This window comes from Budorcas taxicolor, chromosome 2, assembly GCF_023091745.1.
Source record: "Budorcas taxicolor isolate Tak-1 chromosome 2, Takin1.1, whole genome shotgun sequence".
Taxonomy (NCBI): domain Eukaryota; kingdom Metazoa; phylum Chordata; class Mammalia; order Artiodactyla; family Bovidae; genus Budorcas; species Budorcas taxicolor.
The window spans coordinates 3,688,875-3,710,079 of NC_068911.1; the positions used below are offsets into that span (position 1 = coordinate 3,688,875).

At 57.9% G+C, this 21,205-nt stretch overlaps 1 protein-coding gene across 1 annotated transcript in view; it reads left to right on the forward strand.

Moving 5' to 3' along the window:
- Positions 1-3,204: 3,204 nt before the first annotated feature.
- FOXK1 (forkhead box K1) overlaps positions 3,205-21,205 on the forward strand; it is a 53,763-nt gene continuing 35,762 nt past the window's right edge. Inside the window, exon 1 of the mRNA XM_052636034.1 lies at positions 3,205-3,695. Coding sequence (XP_052491994.1) covers positions 3,205-3,695 — 491 coding nt within the window. The remainder of the gene's footprint in view (positions 3,696-21,205) is intronic.

A 21,205-nucleotide genomic window follows, 5' to 3' on the forward strand; every position in this document is an offset into this window, starting at 1 on the left:
CTTGTATCTTTAGTGAAAGAGATTTATTTTTTATTTACTGTCTTTGGCTGCACTGAGTCTTCGGTGTTGTGTGCAGGCTTTCTCTAGTTGCAGCAAGCGGGGGCCACTCTCTAGGTGCGGTTCACGGGGTTCTTGCTGCGGAGGCTCGCAGGCTCACAGCACGTGGAATCTTCCCAGATCAGGGACTGAACTCATGCCCCCCTGGGTTGATAGGAGGATTCTTAACCATTGGACCAGCAGGGAAGTCCATGGTTTTCATTTTAATGGATTGTTTCTGCAGATACCCCGTTGCCTCTTTTTAACTGGGCCTTCATCGTCACCCCCAATATGGTGTATGTTTCTTGTCAATGGTTTAGTGTCTCGGCGTTAATTGTGTCCTGTTTCGTTCCTGTGACCAGGCCCAGGGCCTTGCACCCACGGTTTGCACTGAGCCTGGGTGTCGGGCTCAGTGGCTGTCCACGTTCTCCCTTGCAAGCCTTTTCTTTTTCCTTTTTCGTGTGAAGGCGTCGTGAAGCAACTTTCGCAGGCCCCGTAGACCCAGAGGGAGTGTGAGAAGAGTTCACTTTCTCCAATTCTGGATCTTTAATGCCTTTTTATTGCCCCTGTTCTGACCCCTCTCTATGTCAAAGCTGTCAGTGTATCTGGAGGCTCCCCATTTAAGGAGAAAAGAATTGCAGGTTAAATGGGAGTCTGGGACTGCAAGACCATCATGAGTCAGCCCTGTACGCTCCCGCCATTATCACGGACATGTTGCTGCTCTTCAGGAAAAGAATTGTCTAGGTCTGTCCGTCTGCACGGAAATCTTCACATTTAATATTATTGGGCCTGAGGGGCCTGAAAACACGCGTCCCTCGTATATCACAGACTTGTCCTTAAGAAGTGGGAAGTCGCCCCAGATGAGCCAGAGGAAAGAATTTGGGAGGTTGTATATAGAACTTTTTCTTGTAAAGTGGTAAAATACGTAAAATTTACCATCTTAACTAGTTTTTAAAATATTTTATTTGGCTGTGCCAGGTCTTAGTCGCGGCAAGAAGGATCTTTGTGGTGGCCCATGAGATCGAGTTCCCTGACCAGAGGTCAAACCCAGCGCCACCCACCCCACCCCAACCCCGAATTAGCCGCTGGGCCACCAGGGAAGTCCCTTAACTATTTTAGGTGCATAGTTCAGTAGAGTCCATTCACAGCATTGTGCAGCCATCACCTCCAGAGCTTTTTTATCTTGCAGAACTGAAGCTCTGTCCCCACTGAACACTAACTCCCCATTCATTCCCCGTCCCCCGCCTGTCTCTAGGAACCTGACTCTGCCAGGGACCTCGCCGCGGTGGACTTGGGCAGCGTCTGTCTCTTTGTGACCGTGATATTTCCCTTAGTGTCTTCGTCCCCAGGGTGCACCCGTGCGGTCACGTGCCTCAGAGCTTCCCTTTGTTTTTAAGGCTGAATAATGTCCCATTGGACAGGTCGGCGGGCCTCTGGCTTCTTCTTAGGGCACTCCGAATACCGCTGCTGTGAAGGGGAGAGCATAAATGCCACCTCAGGACCCTGCTTTCGGTTCTTGTGGGCACAGACCCAACAGGGGAACTGCTGAATCAGACGAGCATGTGCTTTCCGCCCCACTGTCTCCCAGAGGGGCCGCACCGGTTTCCATTCCCACCGCCAGCGTGCCTGTAAACGTCTGTCTGAGATAAACGCCGCTCGACGCCCTTGGTGTCTCTCCGCCACCCCGATGCAGCCTCTCGCCTGGCCTCCTAGTTTCCTAACCGGCCTCCCACAGTCAGGCTGGCCCCTCTGCAACTCAGGCTTCACACAACAGCCAGTGATCCTATTTCGAATTTGTGGTCCTCGCGTTGCCCTTCTGCTCACCCCTCTCAGGGGTTCCCACTGCTCTGGGATCAGACCCAAGTTACCTGACTGGTCAGGTTCAGCTGATCTGGGCTCTTCCCTTTCCCAGCTACCTGTCAGTCCCTAGAAAGCACCCCCTTGCTTAGATCACGCTGTTCCTTGGCTGGAATGCCATCCCCAGCTCTCACCCCACCCCCCAGCAGCCTTGGATTTCAGGATATCACGGTTCAGGGAAGGGTCCCGGATCCCAGGACCTTGTCCTGATTCCACGGACAAGTACCATCTCTTGTTGCAGCTTCTTGTAAAAACGTCTTTCTTGCCCCTAATCGCAAGCACTAATTCGGTTTGTTCCTGTGTTTTCAATCACATGACGGTTGGGTTAAAACCTCCTGCAGCCCCAGACTGGACAGTGGGTAAGCGGACAGGCATCCCATCCTGGGGAGGAAGGAGGGGAGGGGGCTGGGCCCATCTTCCTACACATGTCACCTTGCAACAAGGCCTGACAGCTGTGATTTTGTATTTGTTAGAATGTTACTTGACTTCTGTCTGCATCTGCCACGGCAGTGTAAGCTCTACCAGGAAGGGTCTGTTTTCTCCCCCGCCTCAGTAATTATTAAATGACGACAGTGTGCAAACACTGCCACCTTTTTTTAGAGGGCCCTGGCTGATTCAGGAACGGGCATGAAGCACTTCTGAAGGATGCCTGAAGTAGCCAGATCTGTCTTTTCACAGAAGACCCCGCTGCAGGCGTCTGTCTCCCTGCCCCACCCCACCGGCCCCCCATTACACTGTAACGGATGTCAGGACCTAGGCGCCTGGCCTGCGTCCTCGGTCACTCCTGTAGCTACTTGTTGAGTGAATGGATGACTCCAAATTGGAACACAGAGCATCAGGGGTCGCCAGCACCTTGAAGCAAACTGCAGTTTCAGCGCGAGACCCCTCACTCTTGGTGCTTAAGTGGGATCGCACTTTGGGGTGTCAGTTGGAGCCTCTAGAGCCCAGGAGGCCGCTGACGTCAGTGATCCCTTTCTGCAGCGAGTGACCCAGGATCGAAACTTTCCAGTGCGGCTTCTTCGGGGTGTGTGTGGGGGGGGGGCGGGGGGGTTCCCCTCCCGCGTCGCGGGGCCGGAGGAGGCGGCTCCCCACGGCCGGGCGCGGCGGCGGCGGCGGCGGCCAGGGCGCCACCCCGGGGCGGGCGCGGCGGCCTAGGCGCTGCGCGCCGACACGTCCCCCTGGCGGCCCCGCGCGCGCCGCGCCCGCCGGCTCCGCTCCGAGCGCTCCGGGCCGGGATCCCGCGGCCGCCGCGCCCGGAGCCCCGCCCCGCGCGCCGCGCCGCCGCCGGAGGCCGCCCGGAGCTGCGCGAACATGGCCGAGGTCGGCGAGGACGGCGGCGCCCGCGCCCTGCTGGCGCTGCGCTCGGCGCCCTGCAGCCCGGGGCTGTGCGCCGCCGCCTTCCCGCCCGCCGCGCCGCCGCCGCCGCCGCCGCCCGCCCAGCCCCCGCCGCCGCCGCCGCCGCCGCCGGGCGCGATCGCGGGGGCCGCGGGGGGCGCGGCGGGCGAGGCCCTGGTGGCCGCGGCCGCCGCCTCGGTGCGCCGGAGCCCCGGGCCCGCGCTGGCGCGCCTGGAGGGCCGCGAGTTCGAGTTCCTCATGCGGCAGCCCAGCGTCACCATCGGCCGCAACTCGTCGCAGGGCTCGGTGGACCTGAGCATGGGCCTGTCCAGCTTCATCTCGCGGCGCCACCTGCAGCTCAGCTTCCAGGAGCCGCACTTCTACCTGCGCTGCCTCGGCAAGAACGGCGTCTTCGTGGACGGGGCCTTTCAGCGGCGCGGCGCGCCAGCCCTGCAGCTGCCCAAGCAGTGAGTGCCGCGGCCCCCTCCCCGGGGACGGCCCTCCGACCCCTGACGGTCGCCCTTGCCCCTGGGCTTGGGGTCCCCGCCCCCCGCGCCCCATCCCTGCCCGGCGTTGGACGGGAGTCACCTTCTGACCCCTGCCTGCCTTGGGCCGGGGGCGGCCCCCACCCTCCATCCCGGGCCGGGCTTCAGGGTCGCGCTTGCCCTTCCTCCCAGCAGAGCGTGGTGTTGCCCCGTCTCCTCCCGATCTGGACACGGGATCACTCTTGATCCCTGCCCTGCCGGCGCCGAGGGCGTGGAGGGTCGCCCTTGCCCTCCCCCACGACCTGGACACCAGGGACCCACTATCCCCGCCCCTTGTCTGGACCGCGGTTGCCCTCAAACGGACTGGCTGGAAGGGTTGCGGCCAGGCGGTCTGCGGGGTCCCCGGGGTGGGGGAACCCCGGAAGGTCAGGCCCCTTCAGTAGGGGCCGGGTCTGAACTTGGGGCCCGGAGGGGACAACAGGAGAGTGGGCTAGGGTGGGGACCGGAAGTATCCTCTCCTTGGTGTATCTGAGGACGCAGGTCAGGGGTCCCCATGACTCGGGGCATCCAGGGCACAGTTGGGGTTCCTGGGCAGGAGGGCACGTCCCAGCGAGGAGGCAGGGCAAGGAGAAGGGGACCCGCCACGCTTGGGGGACAGGCGGCCAATGCCCCGTGGGACTTCAGCAACACCCTCGTGTTCCCTGGCCCTTCCGGTTCCCAGCCTGCCTGGCCGCCCTACCCGGGAGGTGCTTGGTTTCTCCCATCTGCGGGTCAGGAGAAACCCCGCGCAGGTAGCCATGCCGCGTGGGGCACTTTCTTTTTCTCTGTAGCACTTGCTCCTCGGTCCTCACCACTGTTCTGTTCCTGCAGCGTGCCTGTGTTCCAGAGTTGTCTCTGACTAATTACTCTCGCTTTTATAAGCACCCTGGGTCCGCAGGATTTTTTGGTGGGGTGAGTCCCAGGGCCCAAAGCCTGTTTCTGTAACCTTCTCCCCTTTCTAAGATCTCAGCATGTTTGGTTGTTAAGTATTGTACTGAGTAATTTTTCAACATCAGCAAGGACTTACTGGTGTTTAGGGCCTGGGGAGTGTGAGGGGTAGGAGGTAAAGGCGTAGACAAACTTTGTTTTCCAAACATGAAAGGTATGTGTTTCTGTAAAGCCAGGACTTGATGAATAACAGAGTTGTCTTATCCAGTGGTTGCTGTCTCTCTGTTGTGTCTTTTCCACAACCTACACACTCCCCATCCAGGCCATTAACTGCTGCTGGGGCCAGCCCCTCCCCTGGTGAGAAAGTGACAGGTTAACAGCGCCTCTCCCCTCCCTGCCCTGTGGCCCTTGGAGGCCCAGTCTGCTAGGCTTCTTTGTATAAAGTCAGGTTCTGGAAGGACGTCCGCCCAGCAGTCTTGTTTTCAGAGCTCCCTGCCCAGCCGCTGAGTGGGTGCAGCCCTGGCGAGGCGAGGCTCACCAATTTGTGAATGCGCTAGTATTTTCTCTAAGTCAAGGGGAAGAAATTTCAGCCGGAGGAGTCCTCGGTTCACATGCTGAATCGGCGAGTCCAGGGCCCATTGTTTGTGAAACGTGACTGGTGATCACGCTGCCTCCCTGGCCCCTGGAGCCAGCAGCCGGCACGGCCGGCCCTCTCCGGCCGGGGCCCTGCCCACGGCGCTCGTCAGGCTGTGCTCAGATTCACTGCGCCGGGGTGATGGAGAATCCACAGAACAGGACGGGTGTGCTGGCGGAGAGACCTCGGGCGCAGACGTTTGAGTCTGCGTTCCTGGGAGAGGGCAGTTGTTTCTGAGACCATCCAGGCCTGTGGACAGACGTGTTGGCAGCCTGCCTGGTTTGACGTTGTTTTTATTTGCAGAAGCTCAGCCTAGGTGGTCACATCCATAGGATGGAGGGGCTGTAGAAAGCTGCTGTTTCGAGTCGGGGCCGGGGCTTTGGCTCAGCACGTGGAGAAGCGATCAGGCAGCGTTACTGAGCTCAGGGGAGGGAAGCTGGGTGCGCACTGGGTGTCTCCTGGGGATGGGAAGTTTGCTGCTGACTTTCAAAGAACGGCGGCAGCGAAGGCCGCTTCCTCTCAGGCCTCAGTGGCCCGTGTTGCCCTGAGCGCTCGGAGCCACGATGTTTCTCTGTTGCACTTTTAGGGAGTGCTTACCTGAGTGGGACCGCGTCGCCTGCAGCTTGTGGTGGGAGCTGCCCGAGACCTGGGGCTCTTCTTTGTGTGGGTCATCCCGCTGGGCGCCCCCGTGTGCCACCCTGCACACACACGCACCCCTGCACACACATGCCCCCCCCCTGCACACACACGCACCCCCCTGCACACACACGCACCCCTGCACACAAACACACGCACCCCTGCACACACGCTGCCGCCCCGCCCCCGCACACATATGCCACCCCACACAGCTCCCCGGGCCATCCCTTCTCTCCCTCCGACTCAGGGACACACGAGGTGGAGAGGAAACCCAGAATGTACCCACCTTTGTGACTACGAGTAGGTCTTTCCAAAACTAAAATGAAACACTTTTGAAATTACTGGCAGGAAAAAAGAAAAAACACAACTGCGTGTGACACCCCTGGCGGCTGACCCCGCTGGGTGACCGTGTGAACAGGGGGCGATGCAGTCAGTCCTGCCGCGGCCCCCCCTCTGCAGACCTCCGGGGGCCCCAGGCCTGGGCCTGGCACCCGTCAGCTTTACGTGGAGACAGGCACACCAGCAGTCGGTGTGTAAAAAGCGCGGTGTTTACAGGCGTGTTTGTCGATAAGGAATCCGTGACTGAGTCTGCAGCTCCCCGCGGAGGGGAAGAGGGTCCCCGAGGCTCTGGGTTTCTGAGGCGGGCGGCCAGCGGGCCTCTCCTGGGCCCTGCGGGCGGACGTGGTTCCTGTGTGTGGCTGGAGGTCGTCAGGCCAGCAGATCTGAATTTTGAATTGGATGGAACCTGTGAACTAAAGGAGGGGGACCCCGCATGGCCTCGGGCTTGCTCTCTCGTCTCCCCTTTCCAACCGTCTTTCCCAAAAGTGTCATAAAATAAGTACCTAAACATGCGGATGTGAGTTTTTACTGTAAAAGCAAGACTGTGTTTGTGGTGGCTTCCTCGGGCGGTGACACTGATGGGATTCTTCTTACTTTTCTGTGTGTCCCGAGTTTCCTGTGATGAGCATAGCCTGAGACAATGGTTGCCCGTGCCCGTCGCCCAGTTCCCACGGCTGCCGTGCTGTGGCCAAGCTCATCTTATCTGCATCCCCACCCGTCTCCCTCCCACTCGCCCCCCCCACAAGTCGCAACTGTCCCAGCACTCCGTCTGTAAACATTTCAACAAAAGATAAAGGTTCCTTTTTCAAAAAACCCAACCACAGTGTCATTATCACACGTAAAAAATTAATAACAATCTCTTACTATCATCAAACTTCCAATGAATGTTTGGATTTCCCTTCCCGCCGCGTGAATTGTTTTTTTCTTTTCTTTTCTCACAGCGAGTTCATTCGAATCAGGAACCAAATCAGGTCCAGACGCTGTGATTGGCTGGCCTGTCTCTCACATCTCTTTCAAACTGCAGGCTCCGTCCCATTCCCCCTCTCCCCCCTCTCCCTTTTTTTGTTCTTGATGAAGAAACAGGGTCATTTGTCCCGTACCCTTTCCCACGGTCTGTCTTCCCAGATTGCATTCCCGTGGTGTCCACTGTGCCTCCCCCCCGGCGTTCTGTGAATCTGTTGTCAGACCTGGAGCTTTGGTCAGACTCAGATCTGGTGCTTTTTTCTTTTTTTTTTGGCCAAGCCTGCCCTGAGGGCAGAGGCCGGGCAGGAAGCAGGCACGTGCCTGTCCCTGAGGCGGGATTCTGATGGGCGCTGCCCACGTCCCTCAGCCTGTTGTCCCCAGCCCTCCCGTCGTTGATGGTGGCCGCCAGCACGTGTCCCTGGCCGTGCTGACGCAGTCTGCCCTCCGAAAGGCGTGTCATGAACAGAGATGTTACGGATCATGGCCTCTGTAGGCATCCGTGATAAAAATTAATTGTAACCACCAAAGTATTTAACTACATAAATAATTGTTCAGGCGCTATGAAAACATACAGGCTTCCCTGCTGGCGCCTGTGGTAAGGAACCCACCTGCCAGTGCAGGAGACACAAGACACGCAGGTTCGATCCCGGGGTCGGAAAGGTCCCCTGGAGAAGGAAACGGCAACCCACTCCAGTACCTTCGCCTGGAAAATCCTGTGAAGAGAGGAGCCTGGCGGGCTGCTGTCCATGGGGTCGCAAAGAGTTGGACACGACTGAGCTTGCACACTGTGAACGCCTGCAGGACATACTTGCTTGTTGCTGGCCCAGCTGGTCACCGGAAGAATGTTGAATTCGTTACTAACCATCTTACGGTAGTCACCAGGTTGAAGTTATGTTGAAATTAACGGGAAAATGCCCTAGACTTGGTGAGGACTGCAGGTGTGGGTGGAAGGCCTCAGAGCCCAGCATCCCCAGGGAGAGCAGCTGGCTCCTGTCCTCCCTACCCTCCTCCTTGTCCCCCACCCCCACCCCCAGCCCACTGGGAGCCCCAGACGCGGTCCCTCCATCCTGGGCGGTGGGTCAGGAGCAGGCCTGCGTGCAGAGCTGGGGGCACCGTTGGGGCAGGGAGGGCGTCAGGTCCCAGGGGTGAAGAGGTGAGACTTGGTGCTGGCTGTGTTTCTGCGCGGAGAGGAGAGCGGTGGGCAGGGAGCAGGGCCGCGTGCGGCCTAGTGTGGAGCCAGGGGCCCACAGAGCCCCGTGGACATGGTCATCAGGCCTGACCCCCAGGGGCTGGGGGCGGGGGTCCGGGGGACCAGAGAGGAAGAGATGCAGCCGAGAGGCCTCCTGAAGGAGGCGCGCTCTCATCTGGTGATGGAGCAGGCCAGGCGGCGTGTGTCTGGAAGCTCTGGGCACAGTGCCCACGTGGAATGAAACTCAGAGGAGGTTGGGGGGGGCGTGCCGTGGAAGAAACGGAGCTTTGGAGTCCGGCTAGTTGGATCTGGATGGTACAGTCAAAATACGGAAATGTGGCATTTTCTCTAAATGAAAGCTTTGTTGTGTGTTTCTTGCTGTGTGCTCAGCCACATCAGTCATGTCCGATTCTTTGTGACCCCATGGACCGTGCCCACCCGGCTCCTCTGTCCATCGGATTCTCCAGGCGGGAATACTGGGGCGGGTTGCCGTGCCCTCCTGCAGGGGACCTTCCTGACCCAGGGGTCAAGCCCACGTCTCCTGCATCTTCTGCGTGCAGGTGGACTCCTTACCTGTTGAGCCATCGGTTGGCAGTTATTGTGTTATCACATATGCCAGTTCAAAGAATGAGTCTTGTTAAAAACTTACTTTAAAAAGGTTTGTAGGCGTGTAGTAATAGCAAAGTGAGGGTTTGTGCATTGAATCTGTGTTCCAGTATTGAATTCACATTGGCTGTTTTGGACTCATCACCTGTGTAAAAAAGTTTCTATAGTGCTTAAAAAAATCAATCTGTGGTAAGGATGGTTTTTGTTATGCAGTATGTGTTGAATTTATAATATACTTATGAAAGTCTTCATCGTTGATGAGGGAATGGAATTGGTAGGTGCTGAAAGAGTACTGAGTAGAGTTTTAGTGGTGTTCGTAGTACTTTTGAAAAAGACACGGCTCTGTTCACAATTATGTGCTGGCATGAAAAGGGAGCATTTGATGTGTAGATACAGTAATTTACTATGCGCTGTTTCTGCATCTTGTGAATGTCAGGGGATAAACTTGCTAAGTTAATGACAACTCGAATTACAGCAATGCCTCATTTCCGTAATTACCCTGCATTTAAAGCATTTCATATTAAAATGAGAGGGTTATATAAAATGCTTTTACTTTGATTTCCTGGAAAATAGGCCCTTGCATTTGTGACTTGTTACGCGATTTTGTAGTTCGCTCCCGTGGCTTCTGTGGCTTCTCACGAGTTTCTAGTTTTCTGGTAAAAAATGTTGCTGGTAGATCTAAAAAGAAAGAGAAATGTAGTCTGCCTGTGTGCACATGTTTCATGGGCCCGGAGAGGGAGGCTCTGTACCGTGGCCGAGTGCACCCAGCCTCTCGCTGGCTCAGTGGCCACCGGCCCGAGGCTGCACCCTGGGGCCTAGCGGGCTCTGCCTGGCTGCAGGGTGAGCCCGTGAGGGGCTCGCTTGGGTTAGCTCTGAAGGCTCGGCGTCGGTTCCTGAGGCCCTAAGAGCCAGCTCAGGTGTAGGCATTTGTTTGCGGTGACTCCGTTAGGAAGGAACTCTCATCCTTAGTCACCAGGGACGGGTTTAACTGCTTGATTACCGGGGAGCCCAGAGAGCTCTTGTTTACATGGGGTGTGTCTGTTACACTTGCCAGATTGGAAATTGCCCTGAGAAAATAAGGTTTATATATTTATTAATCTATTTAAAAATAGCAATAAGAGGCCTGTTTTAAAAATAACTTTCTATGAGAAAATAGCTCCGTCTCCCCAAACAAAAGAAAGTAGGATGGGTGTTCATTTCTGGGTAAAGTCTGCCCTGATTGACGCAAGACTGTTGACTCTCCCTGGCCGGCCTCTGCTTAGCACGTTGTGATACGTTGTTTCAGCTGTTTCCTGGGAAAGGGAGGAGAGTTTTATAGTCTTTGGGCCAGTTGTGGGTGTTCTCCCAGGCCTCTCCAGGGCTGGACAGTGGTAGTTTCTTAAAGGTTGACTGCAGAATGCCATCTGCAGCCTCATCCCTGGACTTTGGGGTAAAACATTAAAACCCATTGCCCTCTCTTGTGTTTTGAAGAAAATCCTTTTACCCATGGGTAATTTTGTAGCCTCATGCTTTGGTCATTGAGGAAAATACCGATTGAACTATATCTTGAAATTGAAAGATATCAACATATCTTATTATACAAATGTTTTATTTTTGTTCTATTGTTAGTTACTTTTGATCCACTCAAACCCAGTAACTCACATCTTTGAAAACAGAAATCTTTGAAAGGATCAGTCTTTCTGATGGAGTTTAATTTTGCTGCAAAAGTTGAGTGCGAGCACAGTTTGTAGAAATGAGTCAGTTTCGTTGTCAGTCTCTCTTAGCATCCTGTGGTATGATCTGGCGTAAATTTTAGTGTTCTCTCATGTGCAGTCCATTCTTGATTAGTTCAGACGGAGCTGTCCAGCCCACCAGTGACTTCTGCTCCTTCCCCACCCCCGGAGGGGTGCTGTGGGGTCCCTGGGGGGCTCCCCCCCTTTCCCTCCTGCTGTGGCCGTGGACCCACCCGGAAATGGGAGAGTGAGGCCAGCAGTCATGGAGTGACTCAGCCCTCTAGGACGTCAGGGACAACACGGGGCTTCATGGCATCATTCCTTGTTTGGGATTTTTCGTGAACCCTTTCTAAGCACACTTATAAAACAAGACTGGGCCCCTTTTGGTGATCATAAACCTTCCCTCCCTTCCTCCCGCTCCCATCTCCTCTAAGTGGATGTCTTTTTGTCCGTCTGTCTGTGTCTTCCCTCCGAGCTACTCGCTCGGCATCACACACAGCATCAGGCCCGTTTTCTGTCCCATCCTGGAAAGACTTTGCCTGTCGTGGTTTGTGTCAGAAAAGCCTGAGGGTCTTGCTGTGCTTCTGGATGAGCGGCTGTGAGGTCAGATGCGCTGGGACTGCACCCCCCCCCCCCCCCCCCCCCCGCAACACACACACATCGTCACCTTTCTCTGAGTCACAGATGCTCTAGGTGAGGGGCCAGTCTAGGTGCTGACCTGATGAGGCGAGCATGCCATCAGCTAGGGACCCGTAGTGCTGGGTTAGGGGGTGGCTGCAGGGAGCCGGGCGTGGGTCCTGGAAAGCCTGCCCAGAAACCTCGCTCCCGCCCCCGTCTGGTTTGGATGCAGTTTGCACAGGAGGTTAAGGAGCCTCCCATGTGTTACCAGGAAGCCTCGCTGGAGCGTTCCTCAGTGAAAGGTAGCCTGTAAACTCAGAGCCCACGTAGAAAGGGTGTCAGAATGAAGCCCGATGCTTCTGATGACGGAGCAGCCGGCAGCAGACCGGCTGGCGCCCAGGGCCCACGTGAAGAGGACGACAGCCCGCTGAAGTTTGTGCCCTCCCCCCCAACCCCCCCACCCCCCACCCCCCACTGCGGGGACGTAAACGTCTGGTCTGCTTGGCAGTTACATGCCCCACACTGGGAACAGTGACTCATCGAGGCCGGAGGAAAACACCTTCGCTCAGAGGGCCCGGCTGGGTTGGACCCCGTGTGGACCAGGGACGCCTGCTGGCTGCAGCGCCCGGCCCGCAGGGTGGCTCAGCCGACCGTCGGGCTTTCTCAGCAGTTCAGTCTCCCTGGCGTGGCGCTGTGAGCAGTTTCCAGGCCCCTCCCCATGTGGCCAGGCAGGGATCTCCCCAGTGTCTGGAGCACCCTCCAGCAAAAGAAGTGCCCAGCAGGACTGCCCGGGTCCTGCATGGCTGTTGACACTTGAAATGTGGCTGGTGTAACCAGAGGGCCGATTTCTTTCCCTTTTTTTTGGCTGTATCGTGTGGCATGTGAGATCTTAGTTTCCCAACCAGGAGTGGAAACCAGGGCCCCTGTAGTGGACTCAGGGGCCCCAACCACTGAACTGCCAGGAAAGCCCCTGAATTTTAACGTTTATTTTGCTTTTCAGTTTTTGTTGTCAATCAGTCAATAAGTCGTGTCCAACTCCCTCTGACCCCATGGACTGCAGCACACCAGGCTTCCTGTCCTTCACTATCTCCCAGAGCTTGCTCAAAACTCATGTCCATTGAGTTGGTGATTCTATCCAACCATCTCATCCTCTGTCATCCCCTTCTCCTCCCACCTTCAATCCTCCCCAGCATCAGGGTCTTTTCCAATGAGTCAGTTCTTAAGTTTCAGCTTCAACATCAGTCCTTCCAATGAATATTCAGGACTGATTTCCTTTAGGATGGACTGGTTGGATCTCCTTGCAGTCCAAGGGACTCTCAAGAGTCTTCTCCAGCACCACAGCTCAAAAGCATCAGTTCTCTGGTGCTTAGCCTTCTTTGTGGTCCAGCTCTCAGATCTGTCCTGCCCAGGTGTGGGGCTGTCCCCGGGCAGCCTTGGGGAGGTGGCGGGTCTGTGGATGCCCAGGCTCCAGGGCACGGCTGCCACCGCAGTTTACTCTGCTGGCTTCTGAGGCATGCGTCTTGCTTCTGCCATGTACCTCAAGGTGTGGGGGTGGGAAGGCCTGATCCAGGCTGTGGGGTCAGGTCGCATGCGGGGCGAGTGGTCCTTCTGCAGAGGAGGGCCCCGTTCAGTGTCTGCCGCCTTGGACCGAAGTTAAGTCCAGACGGACAGCTTCTATGTTTCCCTTCGTTGCCTCAGTACTTGAAGTCAGAGGAAGAAAGTCAGGGGATCCGAGACACGACTCCTGTGGGGGTTAAAGACGAAGGCAAATTTGCAGCTTTGCAGGAAATTAACAGTGAAAACCCTCTCCCTGGCCTTTGTAGCCCTGGGTTTATGGTGCGTTTGTAATGGAGAGATCCCCTGCGAGTCCAGCTCCCTGAGGCTCGTGTTTGGGTTTCTGTCCTTGCAGACTTTTCCCTCCTTGCTGAGCAGGTGAGTACCTGTCCAGAGTTGGAGTGGACACCTGCTTGGACCGGGTTGCTCTGGTCTGTGTGCCTGTGAGGGGCCCGTGCGCTGAGCCGGCCGGACTTCCCGGGCCAGTCACGTGCTGAGTGGACGCTGACCCTCGTCCCTCTGGCCCTTGTGTCCCTCTCGGGGATCGGGAGGTTCCTTGAGGGTGGCGCTCACACTCGTGGCCCCAGGACACTCCTCGTCTGTGGAGCAGATCTGGGTGCCTGATTTTGTGTGGCCTCGGGTGGCTGCACGGGGTCTGTTCCGACATCTCACTCACAGGAAGTCCAAAACCGCTGGTTCTGACCAGTGGTCAGAAAACCCTTTGAGTGGCCAGGCTAGGACCCAGGCGGGCGCCATCCAGTGTCACGTCCGCTCGTCCCAACCCCCTCATGAGCTCAGTCTGCAGCTGGCCTGCGGGGAGTTGTGCGGGGCCCTTGGGTGGGCTTGGGCCCAGGCCCCTTCCCCAGGCTCCTGTTGGTCAAGCTTTTCTGGCACTCGGCCACACCCCCGTGCCGACCTCCCGGGGCTGCGGGGTCCAGACTGCACGACTGCCAGCATCACAGCCGGCATCTGCTGGTCCTCTTCACTAGGAGCCCCACGCCCCTTGTCACATTTAATCCCTGCCGTTTATAGACTTCTCTCGGGGATGGGTAATGTGATAGGGACTTTTCTCCCTGATTGTTCTCTAAAGGTCAGAGCTCACAGGTAGGGAAAGGGGGCCCTTTCCGTTCACTCTGTAGTGTGTATTTCCCCAGAGTGAGAGTGTGTCCATCGCCAGGTCTGGCCCTGAGTCCGGGCAGTGTCACAGAACCTGTTTTCCAGCAGCCCCCTTCTTGGGCTCATTACCAGCTGGGCTGGGTCCAGGCTGGAGGCTGCACCCAGGGCCCATCTCCAGTGACCTTGACACTCTTAAGAGAAAACAGGAGTCACTGAGTCGGAGGGACTCGATTTTCAGGCGGTCTGTCCAATTTGACGACGTCCTGATCGGGTTCTGGGGAAGCGTCTCTGGCTGGAATGCTGGCCTGGGCTGCGTGCCCTTTCTGGGTGTTGCACACACGTGGGCCTTGTCGACTGGGTCGTGTGGCCACTAGAAGGATTTTGTGCTGTCGGGCTCCTCCACCAAATAGTTACTGGTGTTCTTCTTGTGATTAGTAATCTCTGAGATTCGATACTGGAATAAAACAGTAATTTCTAATCCAGCCGCATTTACCCCTGCTATAACAGTGTGTTAATTCACTCTCAGTGGTGGGAGTCGGCTTGGCCGGGCCCCCCCGGCAGGGGCAGCAACTGGCTTACCCCGGGCAGGACCCCAAGAGGTGGGCGGGTGGGGGCTCTAATCTCACACCAGCCTCCTATGTGCCCAACCATCACTGTGGTGTTTGTCCAGCACAAATGGGGGTGCAGGGTGCTTTGCAAAGGAAGAGCTGTGCCTTGGAGGTGGAAGCCCAGAACTGATGAAGTAACTCGTACGTTATTGAAGGCATTTTAAGAAATACAGGAAAGTGCAGAGGACAGTGTAAGGTGTCCTCAGTCACGTCCTGTCATTTTCTGTTTTTTTTTTTTTTTTTTTTTTTTTCAAAAGAAACGACAGGTCACAAGTGACTTTGGGATCCTCTGAGTTCCCGAGACCCTTAGGAGTTTGATTCTAGTCCTTTGTTATACCTTCCTGACCCAGAGCTGTCTCCAAGTGACGCTCATGCAGTTGTGTGTGTGTCTGTGGCAGGGCCCGGGGGGGACGATTTACGTGAGTGGGGTCTTAGCATCAGTGTGTTTCCTCAGCTGCAAGAGGAGTGCTTTATGGGCGAGACAGTCAGACGCACGGCCGACCGTGTCTTCAGAGCCCCGAGGCCTGACCGCTGCCCTTCCCGGCCCCACAGCCTCTGGTCTCGCCTTCCTCCCCCTGTCCCAGCTGCTCCAGCGCTCAGACCCCTGCACCCGCGCGCTCCCAGGCCTCACCCCGGCATCCCTGCCCACCCCTCGTCCCATCTGGGAGCCCCGTGCTCACCCTCAGCCGCCATCCCTGAGCTCACGGCTGGATCCGGGGGGCCCCAGGGGGCCTCTCCGTGCTGGATGTGGATGGAACCTGCAAGGTCACCCTGCGTCCCCTGCCCACACCCCAGTGGCCTCTCAGGCCTGAGACCTTCAAATTTCCGGCGGATCCAGCCGCTTGTCTCCCACATCAGCTGCTGAGCCTTCTGCCACGCTCTCCAAGGGTGATGCATCCAGTTGACCCTGGGCTGGCCACCCTGAGCACCTCTGAGCATCAGTCAACTTGGGATGTCAGCACATCCACGCTGTCTGCAGCCCGCACCCCCTCCATCTGCATTCTCTCATCTTCCCAAAGTGGGACTCATCCCCACTGACGGCCAGCTCCGCAGCCCCTGCCCGCTTCTCTCGAGTGCTGACCACACACCCACCACTCCCGCTGGCCCCCTGCCTGGCGCGCCCGCAGTCACCCAGTGGCACTGCCACGGGGCCGGGCGGGCCAGCACTGCGTGCTCTGTGTCCCCCGGGTCTTGCTGGAGTTCATACCCGTGCATTTCCCGTGTGACACGTGTGTGTGTTGCTGCCCCACCAACCTGGAAGGTCTTGAGGGTGAGGTCTGTGCGTGGAAGTGTTCCTGCGGCGGTTTGTGGGGGTATATCTGGGCCTTTCCCCCGCCGGCCCGCTGACCCTAGTGCACCCCAGAGGAGAGCAGGGTGGGGAGGGCCTCGGGACTCGGAACCACACTTGGAATAGTCCTGGCCAGACAGGTGGCCGCCCCGCCCGCCCAGCGGCAGGCTGGGCCGGCAGGCCCTGTCCCCCGTGCCCCTTCCCGCGGGCGTCTTCAGAGCTGCCCTGTGCCCCCGGGCACCGTCCTCAAGTACAGGGGTCCCGTAAGACTCTCGGCCCATATTTGGGGGCAGTCGGTTCTTTAAGTTTCTAGGAGCCTGGTGGACCTCAGTCTGTGGGGACATGACCGAGCTACCAAAGGGCAACCACGGGTTTCTCCCTCCCGACGGGGCTCTGACCTGTAGGGACTGAGCCAGCGCCCTGGGGACTCAGAACCCACAGGTGTGTCTCCCTTTTCTGGGCAGAACCACCAGTCTGTCTGTTACAGCTCCTTGTGAAGTGAAGTGAGAGTCACTCAGTCGTGTCCGACTCTTTGCAACCCCATGGACTATACAATCTGTGGAATTCTCCAGGCCAGAATACTGGAGTGGGCAGCCTTTCCCTTCTCCAGGGGATCTTCCCAATCCAGGGATTGAACCCAGGTCTCCTGCATTGCAGGCAGATTCTTTACCAGCTGAGCCACCAGGGAACCCCAAGAATACTGGAGTGGGTAGTCTTTCCCTTCTCCAGGGGATCTTCCCGACCCAGGAATCCAACCAGGGTCTCCTGCCTTGCAAGCGAATTCTTTACCAGCTGAGCTATCAGGGAAGCCCCACAGCTCCTTGTGGTCATCAGTTTCTCAGCCTTCACCTTTTATCATTTTCAGAAGTGTAATTTCATTTTTTTTTTTTCAGCTGCCATTTAAGCAGCCAAGGAAGTTTGATGTGTTTCTAACATGGTAACTATTTTAAAATGCGTAAAAATTGTTAAGGCCGGAATGAGGGTCTCTCTCTTTGGAGAACTTTCTTTATCCAGAGGCTTTTTTCCAGAGGGCTCCATGACTAATGAACTCAGTAGTTAATCCTCACCAGGGCAGAGAAGTTGAAAGTCTTGAATTCTCAAGCTTATTGGAGAGTTTGCTTTCTCAGCCTGCATTATCTGATTTTCTTACAAGTCAAAATTCTTCAATGTCATTTCTTTTCTGGAAAAGTCCGTTTTTGAAAGAAAGCCAAAAAAAGTACACATTAGCTTGACATCACACATCTATGCAGCCTTTATTATTTCAAACCTTTTGGTGTTACACACACAACCTGCGCTCATACAAACTTCGGAAGACGCAGAAATGTGGGGAGAAGAGCCCCGGACAGCTGCCCCGCGGAGGTGGCCGCTGCGGCTGCAGAGCCTTCGCCTTGCGCCTTCTTTCCTTTTTGAAAAAAACAAAACAAAACACTAGAGCGGGGACTCTGCTGAAACTGCATATTTGCAATTTCACTGCTGCTGGGGAATTGGAATCCGTCTAGCCAGGGGCTCTAAAGCACCTTTTTTATGTTAATATCTGTGTGGCTGAGTAGGTTAGGGCCCTGAGCCCAGCGTTGGTCTTTAAACAGAAGGGAGGGTCCCCACAGAGTCTGGCCTCAGGACTGATCCCCTGAGGCTGGGCCAAGTCAGGGGCAGGGCGGGGGCGGGACCCCCATCCCCCCCGTCCCCGGGGGCCCCAGTTCCTAGCGACCAGATCAGATAAGGCTCTTGGTAACCAAAATGCAGTGTCATTTCTCATCTTCCTAGGTGGTTTTCAGCATGGGGAAACGTGAAGGGAAGAGGCTGAGATGCGCCTGATCGGGGACTCGTCACAGGGTGGAGTGTTGGAAGCCTTTGGGGGAGGGGCCGTTGCCCAGGCTGTAAATGCTGTAAGTCCTGTCTGACCACGAGGTCAAGGTTGATTCTTGCTTCCCCTGCTGGGGCATTGCCCACCACAGACAGGACCTGCTGTCCTGAACACTTTTTGCAGGGTCTGTCTACAGATAATTTTAATGAAAGTGAATAAATAACACAAGAGGTCATGAGAAATACAAGCTGGTTTATGCCTTCACTGAACTCCATTGCATTCTCCCTGTGAAAGTGAAAAATAAAACCTGAGGGTCCCCTGCCTTTGTCCCCATGGGGCCGAGATGCTGCGTGCCCCAGATGCTGGCACCAGGGCGGTGCCCCCCAGGCGGAGGGGCCGCCTCCAGCTGCAGGGAGAGAAGACTGCCTGCCCGCCCTGCTGGGGCGGCAGGTGCTGCCCAGACAGCAGAGGAGAGGGCGGGGCCCCTGGAGACCCAGCGGGGCTGGCCCTGTCCGGAGGGTGCGTACGGACCCCTGATGGGCGTCTGGCTCAGTCTTTATTTCAGAGAAAACGGTTCTGCAATAGGCCATCCGGGATAAACTGGTGGGTTTGAGGCTGTAATTTACATAACAATTAAACCGGGTTAGTTTATCCTCACACTGCTGAACACAGGCTTCTCCCGGCAGAGTTTCTCAGTCTCATTAGCCTGTTGTATGACCCAGTTTCCCCAGACGGGTCGTTTCTCCTCCGCGGTGCTAACGCCCGAGCGGAGACGTGGCCCCGGCTGGCAGGGGCCAGTGGTGCTGGAGCAGCCCGCCGGGAGCTGGCGGGCCGTGGCGGGAGCGGTCCCTCCGGCCCTCCCGCTCCACGCGTGCACGCACTCAGCCCACTAGCACCGCACACGGGGCTCCTCCCCGTCCTCTGTCATGCCGAGGGGAGGGCTGGACCACCCCGTGGACGCAGGTGGGCTCTCCTCCACTCCTGGGGCGTCAGGGGTGAGCCCTGGGACAGGCCCGAGGCCTCTTCCAGGTGTGCGTTTTCTCCAGGCTGGCTCAGGGTCTTTAAACAGCCCCGCTGCTTTGCAAACAGACGCCGCCTCCCTCCTGGGCCCCAGCTCCTGTCTTTATCAGTGGCCCACAGTCAGCAGAGAAAGAGCACTCCTTTGGAAAGGGTTGGAAGGGTTAAAATCTAAGGTGACCTCAGATTATCAAAAGTGATCCTCCTGGGTTCGTCCGGAATTTCACGTGCCGGGAAAGAGGCCATGAAAGTGTAGCAAAGTGGGGTCATAGAGACAGGGCGCTCCAAGTGGTGTCAGCTTCTACTTCTGTGTGACTGGGAGAGGGTTCCTCCTGGACATCTGGTGAAGGCCCAGCAGCTGGGGGTGGCCCTGGGGCCCCACCCCCACCCCCGCTGCCCCGTCCTAGGGGGTTTGGGGGTGAAGGTGGCAGTGAGGTGCTGCTCTGAGGACAGAGGCTGGCGACCCGCAGGCTCCGGGCGGGCAGCGGGCGGCCATGTCACCAGGCTGCGTCTTCCACGCTGCTGGTGCTCGGGGGGGCCCGGTGCTGGGCCCGATGCGCTCTCTACTCCCAAGGTCGAGTCCGCCAAGTTGCCCAGCTCACAGGCCCTCTCCCTGGAGAGAACAGCACTGCTGTCCTCGGGGCCCGTGCGGGGCCTCCCCTGTGAGCGGGCGCCCGGTGGGCCCAGATGGCTCCGCTCGGCCGGGCCTGGGGCCCGGGACCCACACAGGCCTCAGCCGCATCCGCCACGCCCGCAACAGCTGTTGCTTCGTGGTGGCTCCTGGGTGGCCTGCGAGACGTCGTGCAGGGTGTAAAGTTTCGGGATTCCGCGGTGGGAAAAGGGAACTAATTTTCCACCTCAGAGTTCAGATTGCCGGGCCCAGCGTCATCCTGAGCACCCGGGCAGTGCCCGCCTCCCCGCGATGCCAGCCACTCGCCTGTGGGTGATGCCAGGACAGCAGGGGGTGGGCCCAGCAGGCCCAGGAGATAGTGAGCTGCCTGGTGGTAGGCTGACTCAGCAGCAGGGGTTTTTTTTTGTTTGTTTTTTTATGGCGTTTTATTGTGTTCTTCGTTTTGTCCCAGGAGGAGTCAGGAGGTCAGAGCCGCCCCGGGCTCCAGGGCTAACCGCGGAGGAGGGTGAGGTCATGGCTGCCTCCCCGAAGGTTCTAGGCTAAGGCGCGTTTCCTACCAGGGGGTTTTGACTGGCGTTTGGATCAGGGGCGGGGCGCCGGGATTCGGTGCCGACTGCCATGGGACCCCCACCCTGAAAACGTGTGGTGGTCGGTATTTCTCCTGCCTCAGGACACCTGGTCTTGGCCTTGGGGCTGCCCAGGGGCGGGAGGGGCCTGAGCCGGATGGTCTGCACCACTGACGCTGCTTTTGATGGGAACAACCCAGAGCCTCCCCTCTCCTCCACGTGGAGCTACAGCAGCGTGCCGTCTGGAGTCCCCCGCGTCGTTGTCTGCCCCTGGTCGTCGCAGGTGGTCTCACGGCTGTGCCCTCGGTGGCCCTGCTCCATGTCGTTCCTCCTGGAGGTGGCGGGGTGTGTCCACGTTGGGACGAGCCCGACGCCGCTGCTGCGTGGCCACGGCCCTCCCCCACGGAGCTGCTGGAGCGTCCCCGAGCTTAGAAGGGCCCGAGAGCCCTGAGCGGGGCACCTCGAGCCTGACCGCTGCTTCGGGTACAGGTGGCCACGCTGGGACCGGACTCCACGTCTCCTGACCCTCAGTCAGCACCGCTGCTGTCTCTACTGAAACAGGCTTTCCCCGGGATGCATCCCGGGGTTTACGTGAGTCCACTGTAAATCCCGAGCAGGCAGTGAGTTCCCGCCCCTCTGCACCGGGCAGCTCTGCTGAAAGCCGAGGGGAGGCTGCTCAGGGCTGACTGGTGTGCTGTATCAGTCAGGGAGACTAGGGTGTTGTAACAAACACGCCAGCGGCTCAAACGCAGTGGAAGTGAGGCGCAGCGCCTCGCGGGTGACGCGGTGAAGAGAGGGGCATCCGGGCATCCGGGCAGGAGCCTGAGGGCTTCAGGAGGGAGGTCAGGCTGGTAGGGCTGGAGCTGGGGCCCCGAGTGCAGAAAGGGGCCGGCAGCGATGGGCCTCGGGAACTCTTCTCCAGCAGGGCCGAAGCCAGGCGCCTGGTTCCTGGATGTCTGAGGTGGCTCGTTCGTGCTTGTCCCGTCCTCGCCGCCTCCCACGTGAGACAGGCCGGGAGGGTGGGAACCGGGTCCGCGCGCGGCGGTCAGCGTCTGGCGTGCGCTCCTGCAGCCCGCGGTGCCTCTCGGTCCCCCAGCGCTGGTGCTCGCTGGCGAGTGCGCTGCTTCCGGCGGAGCTGTGAGGGGTGCTGTGGGCGGGTCTGCTCAGTGTGAAGAACAGGCATCCGGACCGAGGACAGGGCTGCCCTCTGCAGCAGGGGATGGCCTTCACAGGGGCTCAGCCCACCTGGCCCGTGTGTGCAGACAGCCCCACCCGCCGTGGGCA